Below are 17,239 nucleotides of genomic sequence, written 5' to 3'. Positions count from 1 at the left end.
GTGCTCTGCATAACAGAAAGAGAGATAGGTGTTTTGCAGAGTTTCATGAATTTAGTTTCATCTTTACTATACTTTCAAGTGAAGGGATTTAGAAAAAAATCCAATAAACAGTAACATAGAGGAGTTTAGTTCACAAAATGTCATAAATATGATTAAATGTTCTCTTTACCCACTGCTCAACTACATATTTACAACACCTACTATAACTTATAATACTTTAAGTCACAGAATAACACCAGTGATAACCCACTTCCCTCTCTTATCAAGCATTCTTTGATTGAAACTAATGAAATTTATATTTTTGGCCTGTATCTGGAGCCAGTTCAAGCTGTAAACCTTTAAAAATCTGAGTCTTGTCTTAAACTGTTCTGACAACAAAATAAACTTTGATGGGAGCAAAAGAGAGCAAAACAAGTGTTCAGTAGTGATATCAGTAGTTCACTCTGTCAGCTAAATTATAGCAAAGCCTGATAAAGTACTTTAGAAAAAAATATGAGAACTAATGGGGTTCCTGTTTGCTGATATCGTAACACTGTCATTAACCACACTGCTCATTTTAATGTGTGTACCGATAGGGAAAATGTTTCTACACTGAAATTCCAAGCATGTTTCTGCTTTTTAAATGACAAAGTAAATATACCAGAGGTTATTATAATATCCTCTTTGTCACACCTGTCTGAGCCCAAAGATGTACAGAGTAAGTCTTTGGTTGTCTTACCTTTCCTTTGACAGTGGAGGATCAGAGTTGGTTTTGAAGAATTTTGACAGAGTATCCTCCATGGAGCTGAATGCCTGGGCGGTAGAGATGTGGGATGAAGAGGCCAGAATCCTGCCTATCTGTGAACAGAAGATAACGTGAGGATGCTGTATGATTCAGCAGCTTCCTCTCAAAGAATGATGCAATTTCAGATAACAGAAGTCAATTCCAAAACGTAAATGTAAAAACTACTTTAAATTACTGCAAGACATCTTCATCAAAGACAGCACTGATATTTCCCCTTTATCTGAAGATGTGATGAAAACTTGCAGATGTGCAGCTTCAGGTACCTGTGCGTGTTTGAAGACCACTGCTAGGTCAGCAGGGCTTTTGCCAGCTTTGGTCCGTAGGGTTTTGTCAGCTCCCAGTTGGAGGAGCTTTAAAACTGCCTCCTCTCTGCCATATTGCACTGCTAAAGACAACGCCTGATAGGACATATCAGAATCAGTTAGAAGTTGGATCATTTAGTCCTCTAAATTAAATCTACCCAAAATTTTTATGTTTACAAGCTACAGCAATATCTCTATGTTTTGATTGTAGGATGTCAAACTTGATCACACACCGTGTACCCATTGTTATCCTTAAAATTGATGTCAGCACCATGGGAGACCAGCAGGTTGATGATCTTGCTGTAGCCATCTCTGGCTGCCAACATCAGGCAGGTCATTTGAGACCTTAAAAGGTGAAGGCAAGTGACAAGAAAGCAAAGAAGACATGAAGACAAAAAAAGGGAAGGAAATGAAAGAAAAGAAAAACAGGGGAGCAAAGTGAAAAGTGAGCAAGAAAAACTTTTGTAAGAGCATCTGCAGTCAACAAAAACGTTGAGATGAGGATAAGGGGTAGAGATAATAAAGGCTAAACTTTAACAGCAAGTGTATGACAAGTGTACTAAGAAACCACCAGGGGGCAGAGGATACCATACTGTAGGTAAACATTTAGCTGACACTACAAGTACAAAAAAATTATTTGCTGTATCAACTGTGACAGCCCCAATCCAAAATAGCACAACTTAAATGCACCCCTAATAGTCTGTTCATGGTGCCTCTACTATCTATGTTTTGATGTGTTGCTTTTACAGAGGAATAGCTTACAAATGATTGTGCAAGTACAAGTCTGTGAACCAAATGGCAGACATAGAACCTCCTGTACAATAAACAGAGACACAAACATGTGTCAAGCCCTTTAACAGCCAGCTTCTGTCAAATAGGGGACCTGGTTTTAACAACTTTGACCTTTCTTAGTGATAGTATTTCCTCTGTTGGCTTTGTGTATTTACTTTTATTTGAACAAGCCCTGTGTATAAATAACCCCCACTACAGTACTTCTGTGTCTTATCACCTCTAACTCAAATACAGAGAGTGAGAAAAGTACATCCATCAAGATGGGGTGGGAAAGTGCACAGTAGAAAGAGAAGGCATAGGAAGACAGTAGTCCATAATTCAAATGTTAATTTCTTTAGACTCATAGGTCCATATCAGTATCCATAAGCATAAGAAATACAGTGCTTAACAAATTTATTAGACCACCCTAACCCTAACCAGAGTAAGGCTTATGCCACAGCTGCCCTAAATAAACAGCATTGGTAATTACCAAAATCATTTTTTATGTTTCTGCAACGGTTAATACACCAATATGTAGAAGCTCTTTAACTGAAATGATATTTTTAATGCTAAAATATAATTATTATTGTTATCCATGAATTTTTAAATTTACTGATATACAAAAAAAAAAAATGAAGAAACAGGAAAGCACATCAATATTTCTTGATGAATATGTCAAATTATAGTTATTTACTTGCATTCCTGAACAGAAAAATTAGTTTTAGTGGTTGAATGTTATGCCTGATTCATTTCTGACTTCTCAGAGAAGCCCAGTGAGCCGGCTCAAATTTGGGTGAATTCAGTTTGAAATCCCTCATTCCTGTTCAAAATGGTGAAAGGTGGAGAACTCACTGAAAATGAAAGAGTCTGCATTAAAGCACTTCATGATACTGGATGGTCTCTGAGACAAATATAACAGGTGGTCTAATGAATTTGTTAAGCACTGAGTATAAAAGACAAGTAAAAAGTATTGGGATGTCCATCAATGATAATCTCTGGTTTAATTTTGAATTTCCAAGTATTTTCATGAGTGCCCTATAAAGGGATGAATGAATAAAATAAATAAAATGTTTAAATGGTCAGTAGATATACTGAGCAGGCTGCCCAAATACTAGTATAGTCTTTGATATAAACTACATAGTTAGAAAGCTCCCTTTGCTCTTTACTGCACCTCTGCTCCTGCGTGTGCCTATTCATGTCTAAAAAATGCAAGCGGGTGCATAAATTATCCAGATGTTTCTGACTCTAACAATGTGTTTCCAACCTGTTTTCCTGTAATCAACTGAGCACAGCCAAACTGGAGCAGCAGTGGAAGTTCTAGAGAAAATATAGATTTTTACTTTTCAAAATCTGGATTTTCGACAAATACAATTAACTGATAAAATCTATTCATCACCCAGGCCTAGAAGCACTGAGACAGGAACTCAAAGTGATTAATACTTTTTTATTTAACTACAAGGCTCATTTACACTAGGATTTTTACATTAATATACATTATATATTCATTTCTGTATATCACATTCTATCTAAATATAAATTTTGGTCAACTGACACAAGTACAAGGATATTTTTTCAAGGAATTAAAATTCAGATGTGTATTCTAATAAAAAAATAAGTAAACAGAGGAATAAAATACTTGGTAAGGCTTTAAAATTCAATCATTGAGTAGAACAGGACTGTTTATCACTGCATATGGCTAGTTGAACAATATTTGGAGGTTTAAAACTTTTGCTGTCTCCTCCTTTCAGTGCCACACATAATCGTGATATCAGTTTTTATTAGTCAAATGTTTTACCTGAAACTCTGTCATTTATCAGAGTTTCACCAACCACTGGCTTGCAGTCAGTTTAATAACATAAAAGCCACTACTTCCGCAGGGCTTCAAGTCCCTTTACTGTTGTTTTCAACATATTATTTTAGTAGGCTGCAACAGTTAAGTTCAAGCCAATTCAACAAGCAGTCCCTGAAAGACCCCAGAGTCTCACATTAACTCATCTTTAATTTGAGGACTTCCTCAGCAGTTGCCCACCGTAAACTTCAAACCATTTATATACCTCATTAATGAAGACGATGAAAAGCCATTGTGAACATCTGTATAGAGTAAGTTTACAGTTCAAACTGCAAGATCACACAAACAGTTCAGACTGATGATTCCAATCACTAACTCAAAAAGGGCAATTCTAGTGAAAAAGGTGAGTCAGTGAGAGTCAGTATGTTGCGTCATTGGGATTTAAATACAATACAATCAACTCACTCACCATCCTCAGATTCCCAGAAATAAAAAAGTTAATGTTCTATGTGAATGCAAACAAACCAACCAATGGCTCTGACGTGTTTAACACGTGTATATTCACATTCCAGCAACCACAAATAAATCAATTCCTGGATATTCATGTCTGCTTAATGTCCTGATCTGCTGTGTTCTCCCAAGGGCAATGTTCCTGCAAAGCAAGGTTGCTCTCATACTGTTTGAGTGTATGTGTTTGTGTCCTTCAGAGTGTGAGATCTGGCAAGTTCCTTCACAGTTGATTGATTTACAGACAATTTAGAGTAAACATTGTTTCAGGTGCCATGATAGCAGGGGGAATGACTTCCAGAAAACGTGACTCACAGAAGCAAAACACACACAACTAGAAAAAGCACTCGGAAAGCGCAGACCTCCGCCATTAGCCCTATCTCCCAAAAGTACAGAATCCTTTAAAAAAATTCCTGAATCCAGACGCTGATCCGGATCACTCCCATAATCTAATCAGTTCTTCCTCATGCCATTTCTGCCATTTCCTGAAAATTTCATCAAAATCTGCCCATAACTTTTTGAGTTATGTTGCTAACAAACTAACAAACAAATTAACTAACAAACCCTGCCGATCACATAACCTCCTTAGCGGAGGTAATAACTACAGCTATTTTCCACAAAATGAATTTAAAACTTCCAGTTCTAGGTTTAAATGCCTGCTTTTGAAGTATAATATCCTACCGACTATAGGCACACGGATACCATCTTTTAGACCAAGTACAAATACAGAGTACAAATATGAATACTTAGTACCATTACAGTATCTAAAACAATCCAGAAAGTTTGTTTTATTTTCATCAGATGTTCCTTCCATGGTTTGCAGTCTGCACTCCTTTTGTCATCCTTATTTATGTTAAAATATCACCTAAGTGCAATGGGGGCTCCAACTTTCCCTACCTGCTAATAACGAGAGGCTTATATCATGCTGATAAACTAAACCAAGGACAGTATCAACAATGTTTTAGGAGTTAAGTAAAACTGGGTACATGGCAGCCGTGTATGAGCTGCTTTACAGCTTTATTTCCATTTCAGCTTGCAAGTTAACAAGTCAGGACTTTCAGACTGTGAGCATAGCGTCTCACACGCCTGATACATGTGTCTCATGCACCAAGAATCTAGAGAATGGAGCGCTTAAATATATTTTCCATTTCTTTTTTGTTTTAGTAGGTATGTATGACTACAATAAGAGAATGTTTTCAATGTGTTTCTTGAAGACCCTGGCAAAGGGTCAAGGAAAGATGCAGTGAGAGGATAGAAAAAGAAAACTGGACTGCACTTACACTAGGCTGATGTTATAGATGTGACATTGATCTGCTTTGTTAAAACCACAATTTAGCGTTCGAGTAAGCAAATTTATTGATTTGTGTTGTGTTGTATGAACTTGTATCCCCAAATCAGGAGTTGGAAATATCACATTGCATGTTCACATATGTGCAGCCTGGAGAAATATGCTTCAGCCTTTACAGGACTTTGAACAATACAGATCAGCACGTTGATGCAGAGAAAAATGGACACATGGCCGCAATGGACCCCACATGGTGTTTTTCTTTTAGAAGACTTTGAAAGATGACAGACAATTCTTGTTTACACTCTGATGGAGGGACAAGCAGCTGGTGTTAATCATTGGTTTGATACTCAGACGTAAGAGGTGATGATGATGAGGGGGAGGTTTACATTTTGCACCCACATGAACCTCAAAATTCTTCTCCTGCTTTGGATGTTAGGGGCTGTTTGCCCCTCCTCTTTACCACCCCCTGTCATTAACTTCCTGCTGTACCTTGTTACCTAGCTTCAAATATTTTGTCTGGAAAGGAAACGATCAATTTCTCGACAAAATAGCGTGTTCGTGTGTGTCATCAGAGGTTTCTTGTCGTGCATGTAATGGCATGGTGGCAGTGACAGAGTGGCAGGGGATTAAGAAGGGCTAAACAAGAAAGCCACTGGGGGCCAAATCCTCTCTTTGACATGACAAAAATCCACAGATGTTAACCGTGAAATGGTTTCAAGAATGCTCTTCCATCATTTTTTCCATGAGATGGAATTTTTCCAGTTCCTCACCAGGACAGGAAACCACATTTTATTTCCACTGGCTGATAAATCCCAAACTTCCTGTCAAAGACACCAATTTATGTAGTGAAACAATACTCAAAAAACCTCTTAGTTATGTCACCTGTCAAGCTACCTGTCAACATAGCTGCTTCAGATTTCCGTAGCACTGCTCTTTTAATTTCAAGGAATACAAATTCCTTCCATTGCTACATCAGCTTATTTATGCACACAGACAAAAACTTCTTTGTTTTTGTCAGAGTATTTAAAAAACTATTCAATGAGATTAAAATTTTATCATATTTCTTGTGTAGCTAAGTCTCAGGTGAATTAATAATTGAAGTAATAAATTCATATGATATAAAGCTCAATTTCAAGAATTTTTAGAGCAAAAGTTATAGCTAAATAAGTTTGCTGAAAGTCTAAATTGTCATTTTAAGAGTGCAATGAAATCCATAAGGTGCTTACATTTTTTCCACACATCATGTGCTGACCGGGGTATTGTCAATAGCAACTGTTTTTTTTTCCCTGTTCTTTTTATAAAGGTGGATTGCTAACTGCAAGGTGGTGTATGTACTTCAGCTTTGAGTGCCTTCTTAACTCTGTATCATCCTCACAGATGTCTGAGGATGTCATCACTGCATTGTAATCTTCGCACATTCAGAGCAATTAGCGATTGTAAGCACATGTTTTTATCTTTCCCTTCCCATCTTCCAGATTTTCAAAGAAAACATCAGAAAAATAAGTCCCAACCATTTTGTTAATTCTACTTACAGAAGATTGAAAATGATCTTATGTGGAAAGACAACATCAAATGCAGTAGTAAAGATACCAGAGTATTAGTAGTAAATATACCAGAACAAAATTTTGTTCAGTTTTATTTGGCTGTTTGTTGTTCCATTTTTTCCTTCCCAATACTGATGCCAATACCAGAGCTGATATTGGCCGATACCGACTACCAATCTGATACTGGTGTAAACTTTCTGGACCGACTGTACTGTGAAAGACTAACTAATCATTTTAGCCTAAAACTGAATCAGAACATGGCTCAACGAAGAGAATCATAATGAACAGCTTCTCTGTGACACTTAAAGTTGTTTTCTCCTGCTCATTATTGTGAGTTTTACAGCTAAATATTAGCATAATAATGACACAAAGGGCCACATCACAGGCTCTCTCTTTTTCTCTCTATTCAGGCAGCATGGCATGATGACAGAACAGACTGCCATTGGTCGACAGATCCTCACAAAGGGGACAACAATATGACAGTAAGGATTCAAGCTAGTGGTAATTAATGATCAAAAATAGATTAGAAAAAAGAGATGTTCAATATCGGGTTTACTGGTGTGGATTTAATCTTTTAAGTCCTAAAATGTCAACGAGTTCTAGATTTGCAACAAAAGCTGCCATAAGGGATTCAAAGGCATGAATAGCCTCAACGGGACAGCACAGCAACTATCTTCAAGAAGAAAAACAAGCAAGTGGCTACGATTTATGGTTCAAAAGTTATTCAACTTTTCATAAACTGAGTCCCTTCTTGTCGTGTACGGCAATGATAGTCTTGAAGGTTTGAAAGTCATGCAGCTTCCAAGCTTTGCAGCTGCAGTGGCTCCTTTGTTTCTTCTTTGCTGTTTTGAAAACGGTAAATCGTGCAAGCAGTGTCTTGATCTGCTACTGGAACATGTCCTCTGTTACTGCATCTCATTTATGTTTTGTGCTGCTTGCCTGTGAAATTGGTTGACAGTTAAAACCCCTCAGCGGTCTTCAATTTAAAACAAGACGTAAGCCACAGAGAATTGCGAAACGGATGCTGCGTTCGATTGTACTCGGAACTTGGAAAGATCTGGGTCGGAAAGTCCGACTTCCAAGGTAAATGCGTTTCATTGCATAAGCTCAGAAAACATGGCCGGTCGCAGTAAGCTGATGTTTGTTTTGATGTTTTTCTAGGATCAAAAATTACTGTTGGGGAAATATATTAGCTACTTGAGGGAGAGAGAGAAAGAGAAACGTCATATGCTGTAAGTATGACTTGAACGAATCCTGCATGCATCATTGAACTTATACGGGCATCAAAGCAAGCTGAGCAGAGGCCTGTACTGTAGTAACACAAATGCTAAATTAGACGACACATAAAAGTAAAAGTTTAGGAGAAAGTGACTCTCGCTGTGTGCAACGCCATTTTGCTATGTCATTCCAACCGACTCGGGCTGCTTGGATCCTACCCAAATTCCCAAGTCGCAGTCACGAGCTCAAGGGCTGTTCTATTGCACTTTTCCAATTCGGAGGTCGGATTTGTCTGAGTTCCGAGTACAATCGAACTCAGCATGAGCAGCACATCTCTACTCCTCATCCTTTGTTACTGATTTGACTGAGAGCCCCCTAGTGGCAGGATTTATTTACTGTGCATTTTAATGACACAGTCATCCAGGTCTGTTATTCTATTCAAGTTATAATAAGTCCTTACTGCGTTGAAATATTTTCACTGAAGGCTGCTATATCCACCAGTGTTTGGACGCCCCATGAAATTCACTTTACACGTTTTTCATTTTTACAAATAATAGCCTGGTTCTTTAACCTGGATACTTCTGACCTACAAATGACCAAACTCACGTTCCCTGGATTGCACAGGGAACGTGAGTTTGGTCGATAAAAAGCTTCTACAATCCTCCTGCGCCCTAACACTGTGTTTGTTTGTCTGTCTGTCTGTCTGATGCCTGTCCGTACGTGCACATGCCATAACAGGACATTCCAAACAAAACACACAAATATACACACACTGTATGGAGCGCTGTGGTGCATAATGCTACCACATGGCAGCCAAACATAACGAGAACCATCAAAGGGAATCTGATCCCCCACCACTGTTTTTTTCTCCCCTGTTCAAGTCACGTCTGGAGTGTTTTTATTTGGCCTGCATCAATAGGGGTGTCACAGTGCGTAATGTGCTGCAAAGTCTTATAAACATTTTGACCTGAAACACATCTTTACTCTCCCATCATCCCCCTCACCTGTTGGCCATGTTGGGATCAGCATTTCTGGATAGCAGAAGCTCCACACAGCGAGCAAGTTTTTCTTCACTGGCAGATGATGTGCAGCTGGCCATCAGCACTGTCCAATGATCTGTAGACAAGAAAAGTGAATTAGTTGTAAAGTGCATGAACACAAATCTCAACTGTATTGCATTTTGACAAACTAAGCTTTCCCCTTTTTCTTGTCAAAAATATCTTAGTCCATTTTTTTTTTTACCTTTCTAGTGATCAATTGACCTAGTCCTTGGACAGGGATACTTTAGACAGTGCTCTGGTTTTGTGGTTATGTAGAAATATGGCCCTGTTCTGATTAAACTGCAGCTGTATTTTAGCTAAAGCTGACCTGACACGCCACTATCGCAAATTCATGCTGCAGGTCGGCACAAAAGCGAAAACATCTTTTCTGTCATGACAAGCTTGTAGTGCTGTTCTTTGCCCTTTATTTAATAAATAAATGTGGTCCAGTTCTGATAAAACTGCTACTACACAACAGCTGCATCCAAGGTAACCCCTACACTGGCGAAAGCCATTGCTAACCACTTTAATTACAACTAACCCCCCCCCCCCCCCCCCCGATGCAACCACCTTGTTCTCATCAACTGGGCTGATTGATTCAAACAGTTTTCGATTGGTACAAATGTTGTGGATTGGAGCTTTTCAAAATGGATTTGCCTGATGACAGAGATGGAGGTTTGGTTATGATATTGGTTCCACAGTCTATGATTTCTCATTATAGTACAGTGTTGCAGAAGCAGGAAAGAGCACACCATGTAAACAAATAAACACAGTGAAGTGAAAAAAGTCAGCCATTGGTAAACAAAAAAGAAATAACAACTTTAGTCCTATTGAAGCTGGTGTGGAGGAGTCAGACCTGGAACAATACATAACTTGCAGAATTTTTTACATGGTTGTGCCTGCCCCCCAAAACAAAACAACAAATTTATTTAATCGTTTGAAATTCACACAGGTTTTCCAAAATCAATGAGTAATCAAGTTTAACAATCGTGATCTCAATATTGATCAAATTTAACATGATCATGATTTTTGCTGTCACTGCATGCTTGTGATCAAATCACAATAAAAGGCAAACCAACATTTTTATGAAAGAGTTCAGTTTTTCTTCTCATGGTGAGGTTAGACATCAAGTAGCTATGAGGAAATGAATAAAATCCTGGCAATAAACCCTGTGATGGAGATTGATAGTCAATTATCTGGCATCAGCAACCTTTATGGCATTGAGTGACTTCAGAGGAGTTGTCTTCTTATCGCTTCCTGATAAGAGCAGTTTGAGACCCAAGGCAATGTACTGGATTCCTGTTTTGTGCACAACCTGTGTGTATCACTGTGTATATCTCAGTGTTTAAGTGTGTGCATGCATACTCTGGCCCTTACGTCTGTATGAGGGTTGCTGTGTCTCAGTGGCAATGATTGTTTGGCTCTATATCTGTGTCCGTGTGTGTTTATATTCTGTGTGTGTGGGTGTAAACCAGACTGCTGGTTTGCATCCTGAGAGCCCTGGAGTAAATAAATCTGAGGCCTGCGAATTGGTGAGAGGGTACGATAGCAGAATATTGACCGATATCAATTACTCATGCATTTCTTTGCTCATTTTGGGTGCTTTGACAAATGCCATCAAGACGTGACCACACGTCATCCTTCAGTATAATTGTTTCCTTCACCTGCCTCAAGCATCGGAGGCTGAGACCATGTGAAATCAGTCAAACACATAGTTAACTCCACATTCTTGACTGAGAATTAATTAACATCAGATACCATGGAAAAAGGAGTGGTTTTACAGATAAGCCTAAGTATGTCTAACAGCTACAGGAGGATTTCTAAAACAAATAGAGGGGAATTTCTGCGTTTAAAAACCTGAGCCCTTTGTCAACATATTTTGGGACCTGAATTTGCTATACATACAAAATTTAACATTTGTTTTAGTGGACTGCTTCAGCTATACTGGCTGAAATGTAGTATTTGAGGATGTAAGCACATGATAAGTATGTCCAATACAATAGTTTGTCCTACCACTAAAAATCTGTTATTTTATTCTAGCACATTACAAAAATGATTACTACCTTACTACAAACAGAACTTTAGTGGCGGATGTACCTTTGTCTGCCCTACACTGGCTACTTCATTTGTTTAATTTTCTTTTTCAAGTCTTGGCTGGACTGGAGCCACAAATCACTATGAGCGTAACTCCACAGTTTGCCTCGCTAATAAATAGCGGGAAAAAGATATTTGTAGTTTTGTGGCAATCTAAGAATTTGCAACAATATGTAGAACATTGCATAGGCAGTCACTTTAAGAGTTTTTTTTTTACTTTTTTTTCTAGTTTTGTCCTCCAAAAACAAAGGTTACCATACTTTCATTAATTCTATATTAACTTAGTTTGTCTGTATCAAATAATTTCAAATGTGGGCTTCCGCAATCTCCAAATGCTCCCATTAACTTTATCTTTCCAGAAAAAGAACTGGGAAAATGATTTGATAAGGCAACACCATTGCAGTGCTTCCTTCCAAGCTTAGATGTCAAACAGCCAAACCTAATCCTGCTGGCAGTCTCTGTTGCGTTGGTGTTGAGCTTTCCTTTCCTGTGACACCTTTTTTCAATTTCCTCACCTGCTGCGGCCAAAGACCAGGGGACCCATCTGGCTTGTGCACCAATATGCTTCATCTGACATTACTTATTGGTGATGACGCCAAAGAGGAACTCTTTCAGGAACACACTGCTGATCCTCTGAGTTGTTTTTAGTTCGTACAGACTGCACACTCATCTCAAAGGAAGAGAAATTAAAGGCATCTGTTGGATAAAGATCAGTCTGGATAAAAAAAGCATGGGGAGAAACTATGATACATCCACATAAAATGTTTGAATGTGTTTTTAAGGCAAATCTAGAAATCCCTTCCTTAACCCTACAAAATTTAAAAGTGACAACATTTAAACTACTTTAATAATGAATAATTCATGATCTATAAAAGAAAAAAAAATGTTCTTAAGGGATTTCTGAATATGTGTTAAAGTCAAAGAAGACTGAAAGATGTTTTCATATGGTGTGTGTCGTGACACGTCTTAACTTGTGTCACTTAAATTTCCACTGTTTAAACATCCATCAACTTCTACTCACTTTAACACAACAGACTTATTGTGAATAAATGTAACAATGTAAAAAAAGGCAAAAATGTTGAGTGAGATTTAAACTCTTGCCGTTACAATTTTCTGAAGTTCGGGACCTTGACAAGGTAACTGAAAATGGAGGCTTGCTGCGTACTTACTGTAAAATTCAGAAGATACGTTCCATCATTAAAACACACTTTGTTTTTCATTTAAACTGTCTTCCTGTAAGACGATTTCCACTGTTTCCAGCAAAGTGCAGTTTCTGTGCAGCTCTGTTAATACCATCTGTTTTGGCTATGTGGAGATTGCACTCCTGCAAGCTTGTTTGCTGTTGATTTATCAGTCTATGGTGATAGTTGTATGGACTCAAAAGCCCACAAGTTGCATTGCACACCTCTGCTACAAAATGCAATGAATGGAGAAGGTTGCAGCACTGCATTAATAATGGTGTGTCCCATCATTTTATACTTTTTTGGCTTCTGGATAAACATGTTGCAAACACAACACATCATATCCTTATCACAATATTGAACAATGTCATTACACATCACATTTTCATCCATGCTGTACACACCCAGGATAAACAAAGACTTTAGTGTAAAGTAGTCAAATCAGGATTTTAAGAATAAAATGTCACTTGCCTATAGTACAGCATAAATAAACATACCACATTTATTTCTTATTTACTTCCTATATTTTTGTATGCGTATATATATCACAGGAAGAAATGGCATTGCAGGGCAAGTGTTTCCTAGTATCATTTAGCTCTACTGGTATATTGGTCATACCATGTGTTATTGTAACCACCCCACACACACAAATACATGACATATGTATGTCTAACCTTTGCTGAAGTTGGCACTGGCCCCTCTATCCAAGAGAAGTTTGGCTATGTCACAGTTAGCCACACTGACAGCACACATCAGAGGAGTCCAATCTAAGCCAAGCCTGGTCTCCACATCCATCCCTGTCCACACCAAAAGGATCACATTAAGAGAGGCAATGAAATGATATACTAAAAGCAAGTATACTGCATCAGCACAAACACACACACATACATGCATGGACAAAAATGTTATTTGCTTAAACTTTTGTTGTTTGTATTCCACTAAATCTCTGGAAACAAACCCCACTTTAATGCAATCACTGACCTGCATACAGCCTTGATCATAAGGCAAAGGAATTTAAGAAAAAAACACTTTCCCTCTCCAGCCTAGCAATTTGAAAGCAGGATAGTCTACAGCCCTTGATATGCAATATAATACTAGGTTCTACCTACAATAAAATGATGCAGTGATAGAAATAACAGCTCTTGAGTGCCTATTAACAGCACTGCTGTAAAGTACATGTTATCAGAGCTTAACCAATCTTTATCTAATCTTTACCTAAAGAATAAAGTCTTAAAATAGAATAGAGATGATCTTATAAAATATGATAAATAGTGCAGTGGTCCGTGCAGCAGGCCTTAAACCCTACAGCTGCTATTGAGCCTAAACTCTGAAAGTTGCAACATCAAGCAATAAAATACTGTATGCAAGTGATTACAATACCAACACTGTAAAGAAATAAGATGCCTAAGCAGAGAATGAATAGACTTGCCATTGTCCAACAGCTGTTCAACAGTGTCTATGTCTCCTGCATATATGGCTCTTTTCAATTTTGACACATCATCCGTTGCTTCTGGGACAACTGCATCCAGAATCTGCAAGAAAGGAGAACTTTTCTCATTATACCATGGTTAAAATGACTTGATAAAATACAACTCTGAACAACAAGTAATGCACAGGAAACTGAGACATTTTTTTCTACAAAATGCAGTACTTTAAATTCTGTTTATTTTCCTTTACAATATCTTAACATTTCAAACAGTTACTTTGTGTAAGACAGCATTTGAGCAAGTTTTGTTTATGAATTTGCAGTAAAAACTGTAAAAAGCACATTTGGACAATTACAGACTTGCTATTGAAGTCACAAGCAATAAATTATACGCAGAGGTGAAGAGAGTACAAGTGTATCGTACTCAAGTAAAAGTACAGTGACTCTGATTTAAATTGACTTGAGTAAAATAGGGGTACTGTTCTATGAATCTACTCAAGTAAAAGTAAAAAGTATTTAACTTAAAGTTTAATTTAAGTATTGAGTACTGAGTATATATTAGGTCTTGGTGATAAATGAAAGAAATTTAGATTCAATTTTTAAACTGCAGAAGGTGCAATGTTTCTCTAAACTGAAATGTGTGTTAAAATATCAGTTAAATACTTTTTTTGGAACAGAGATGTTATGCTCTGCATATCATGCAAGCATTCAAGTTAGGGCTGGGCAATTAATTGAAAACTAGATTAAATCGCATGATATGGCCTGCCGCAATTTTGAAATCGCAGAAGGTGCAATATTTCTTTGACCTTAAATTTGAGTCAAAATAGCAGTTTTAAACTTTTTTTTTTTGCAACAGAGTTGCTATGCATGACATATCATGCAGTTCAAGTACCAATCTTTTTAGAATAGTCTATAAAAATTCCTACCTTCGCTTTTGTACTTTTTCTTATCAAATATGAGAATTACAAAAACCGTCAATGCACCAATTATATCCAATTTGCAATATGAGCCCAAACCATCATAATCTGATAATTTTAGGTCTTTTTCAGCCCTTGTTTAGGAACAAAAGAGAGTTAAGGAATAATTGCATATCAAATTGCAATTGCAATATTGGAGGAAAAAATGCAATTAGATTATTTTCCAAAACCGTTCAGCCCTAATTCAAGTGTCTTTTTTTTTATTTTAATAGCTCACAAAAAAAATCTACTTGGACTACTATTAAAAATTCCCCTCAAAACTACAATTCATACTGAATTTGCAATATGAATCAAAATAACCCCAATTATGCATACTTTTTCAAAATCATTCAGCCAAAGTGTTACTTTGGATACATTTCAAAATGTACCCAAAAAGTACAAGTTCACAAAAAGAAACTACTCAGTCAGTAATTTGCGAAACTGTAAATAGTTCCTTTCCACCACTGACAGTATGAATGAAAAGGCTGTCTGTTCAGCTATCTTTAAATAAAGTACTCACACATCCAGGTGCAGAACAAATATTATCTAACAGGTTGTTTGAGCTTTTTAATTTTTGGTTTGTCCTGAAATGAACTTAGCTCAAGGTTTAGTAATGTTACATGTTTAGTATTGTTAAATTCAACGCTTTCAAGGCCAACTGAGCTTAACGGTTCTGCTACTTCGAAGCAGTGAGGCTCGCGAGAGGCTAAGAGGGTTACCGTTCAAGTGCATACTGAATTTAGCCCTACACTTTGGCCATTCTAGCTACTTTTGATAATATTTTCGGGTTATTTCTGTAATAACTTACATTGACTCTAGCCACTGAATGGCGTTTTAGCATGCCAACGGTAATGTTCCCCTTAAAAGAACGTTTTTTAGCATGTTAGCTCGAAGTGTGTTGGCTAACGGTTTAGCCACACCACTCAGAGAAAAGATGGAGGACGTTTGTCACCTTCTCTTTAGGGGATTTTATATCCGAGCAGGCACCGATATCCCACTCCTCATTGCTGGCGTCGCTTTCATATCCGGCTGGAAAGGCGTTATCAATATAGCTGCTCATAATTCGGTTTAGCAGTTAGCTAACTTGACATAACATCAGTGGAAACGCTGTGATATACTCTTGCAGGCGTCAACCCAATCAGCTCAAAAGGTGACTGCAAAATGTGCACACTGCAGCCCGTCGGTGGGCGGAGTTTCACGTCCTGTCAGGTAAACTTGTCATAACCATATCTTGAACATAATATTGATAAACTCAAGTATGAGTTATATATTAATAATGATATTCATGAGGATGTGAAAGGTTGATATTTAACAAGCCAGTGGAGGGAGTAAGGCTCTAGCTGGTGGACTACACTTTTTAAGACTTCAGTCCAGCACCCCCATCTTCGTTACACTGGCTATTTAGCTAAAGTAAGCTAAGATACAATAAACATACATACTGTAAATGTTTATCATGCTAGCTGTAAGATAGAAATATTTTTTCCTCTCAGTTTAACCAATGTCTTTTTTTTTCTTCTAAGGCTACCCTGGGAAAGAAGGAGGGAAACACCAGAAATGCATGCTGTCTTCTGGAAGTTGTAGGTGAATGTTATAGTATAGTGGTTCTCAACTGGTGGGTCGGGACCCAAAAAGGGTTGTAAAGCCCTTTTCAGTGGGTTGTGGATGTGTGCCTGGGTAAACCAATGCACCAAATTGTGATGAGACTCTAAAATATGCATGTTTTGTCCTTTTTCATTGTTTTTTTTTTTTACACCTTTTGCACTGTCTTAGGCCCAAGCTCTATTTTTTTATTAAATACATCTGATTGATCAAAAAAAATCTCAAAAATTTAGGTTGCAATTCTCCTTGAGGAGTTGATGGTGGATCCTGTGACTCAACCAGTTGAGATCCACTGTTATAGTGCACACTAAAATATTTGATATAACTAGTTTCCTCATTTTATGCTAATTCTTTAATGATGTAATGTATATATAGCTTATTATGAAAGGTCCTGCCTCCTGTACATAGAAAGTATTATACAGCCACTTAGCAGTTATGGAAATTCCATCCCTTTTTAGTGATCTGGGTCATTTGGCTCAGCTTAGCAAGAAGAGCCGACTCTTTCGACTCCCAAACAGCTCTTTGTACCAGTTTGGCTTCTTTTGACCTGCCAAATTTAGTGATGCCTTGACGTATGATTGATATTAGTGCTGGTATTTTACTCCATTTATGCTTTTGTTAAATTACTGAAAATGTCATGAAGTTATTTTGTGAAATATACTGTCTACCAGAATACATTGTGGGTCAGATAAAATCTTCCCACTGACTTGGCTCTATGACACACCTGATATAAAACAATG

The 17,239-nt window shown here is 37.6% G+C and overlaps 1 protein-coding gene across 3 annotated transcripts in view; it reads right to left on the bottom strand.

Annotated features, from left to right (window-relative positions):
• The window catches only part of asz1 (ankyrin repeat, SAM and basic leucine zipper domain containing 1), a 31,322-nt gene extending 15,265 nt beyond the window's left edge, over positions 1 to 16,057 (bottom strand). For all 3 annotated transcript variants that reach the window (XM_041794574.1, XM_041794573.1, XM_041794575.1), the window contains exons 1-7: positions 15,853 to 16,057; positions 13,948 to 14,050; positions 13,193 to 13,315; positions 9,208 to 9,319; positions 1,320 to 1,431; positions 1,048 to 1,182; positions 719 to 837 (exon numbers count right to left, since the gene is read on the bottom strand). In XM_041794574.1, coding sequence (XP_041650508.1) covers positions 719 to 837; positions 1,048 to 1,182; positions 1,320 to 1,431; positions 9,208 to 9,319; positions 13,193 to 13,315; positions 13,948 to 14,050; positions 15,853 to 15,960 — 812 coding nt within the window. In that variant the 5' untranslated portion in view covers positions 15,961 to 16,057. The remainder of the gene's footprint in view (positions 1 to 718; positions 838 to 1,047; positions 1,183 to 1,319; positions 1,432 to 9,207; positions 9,320 to 13,192; positions 13,316 to 13,947; positions 14,051 to 15,852) is intronic.
• Positions 16,058 to 17,239: the final 1,182 nt, after the last annotated feature.

This window comes from Cheilinus undulatus, linkage group 9 (assembly GCF_018320785.1).
Source record: "Cheilinus undulatus linkage group 9, ASM1832078v1, whole genome shotgun sequence".
Taxonomy (NCBI): Eukaryota; Metazoa; Chordata; class Actinopteri; order Labriformes; family Labridae; genus Cheilinus; species Cheilinus undulatus.
Note: the sequence above shows the minus strand (reverse complement) of the source record. Positions and strands in the feature narration are given on the sequence as shown.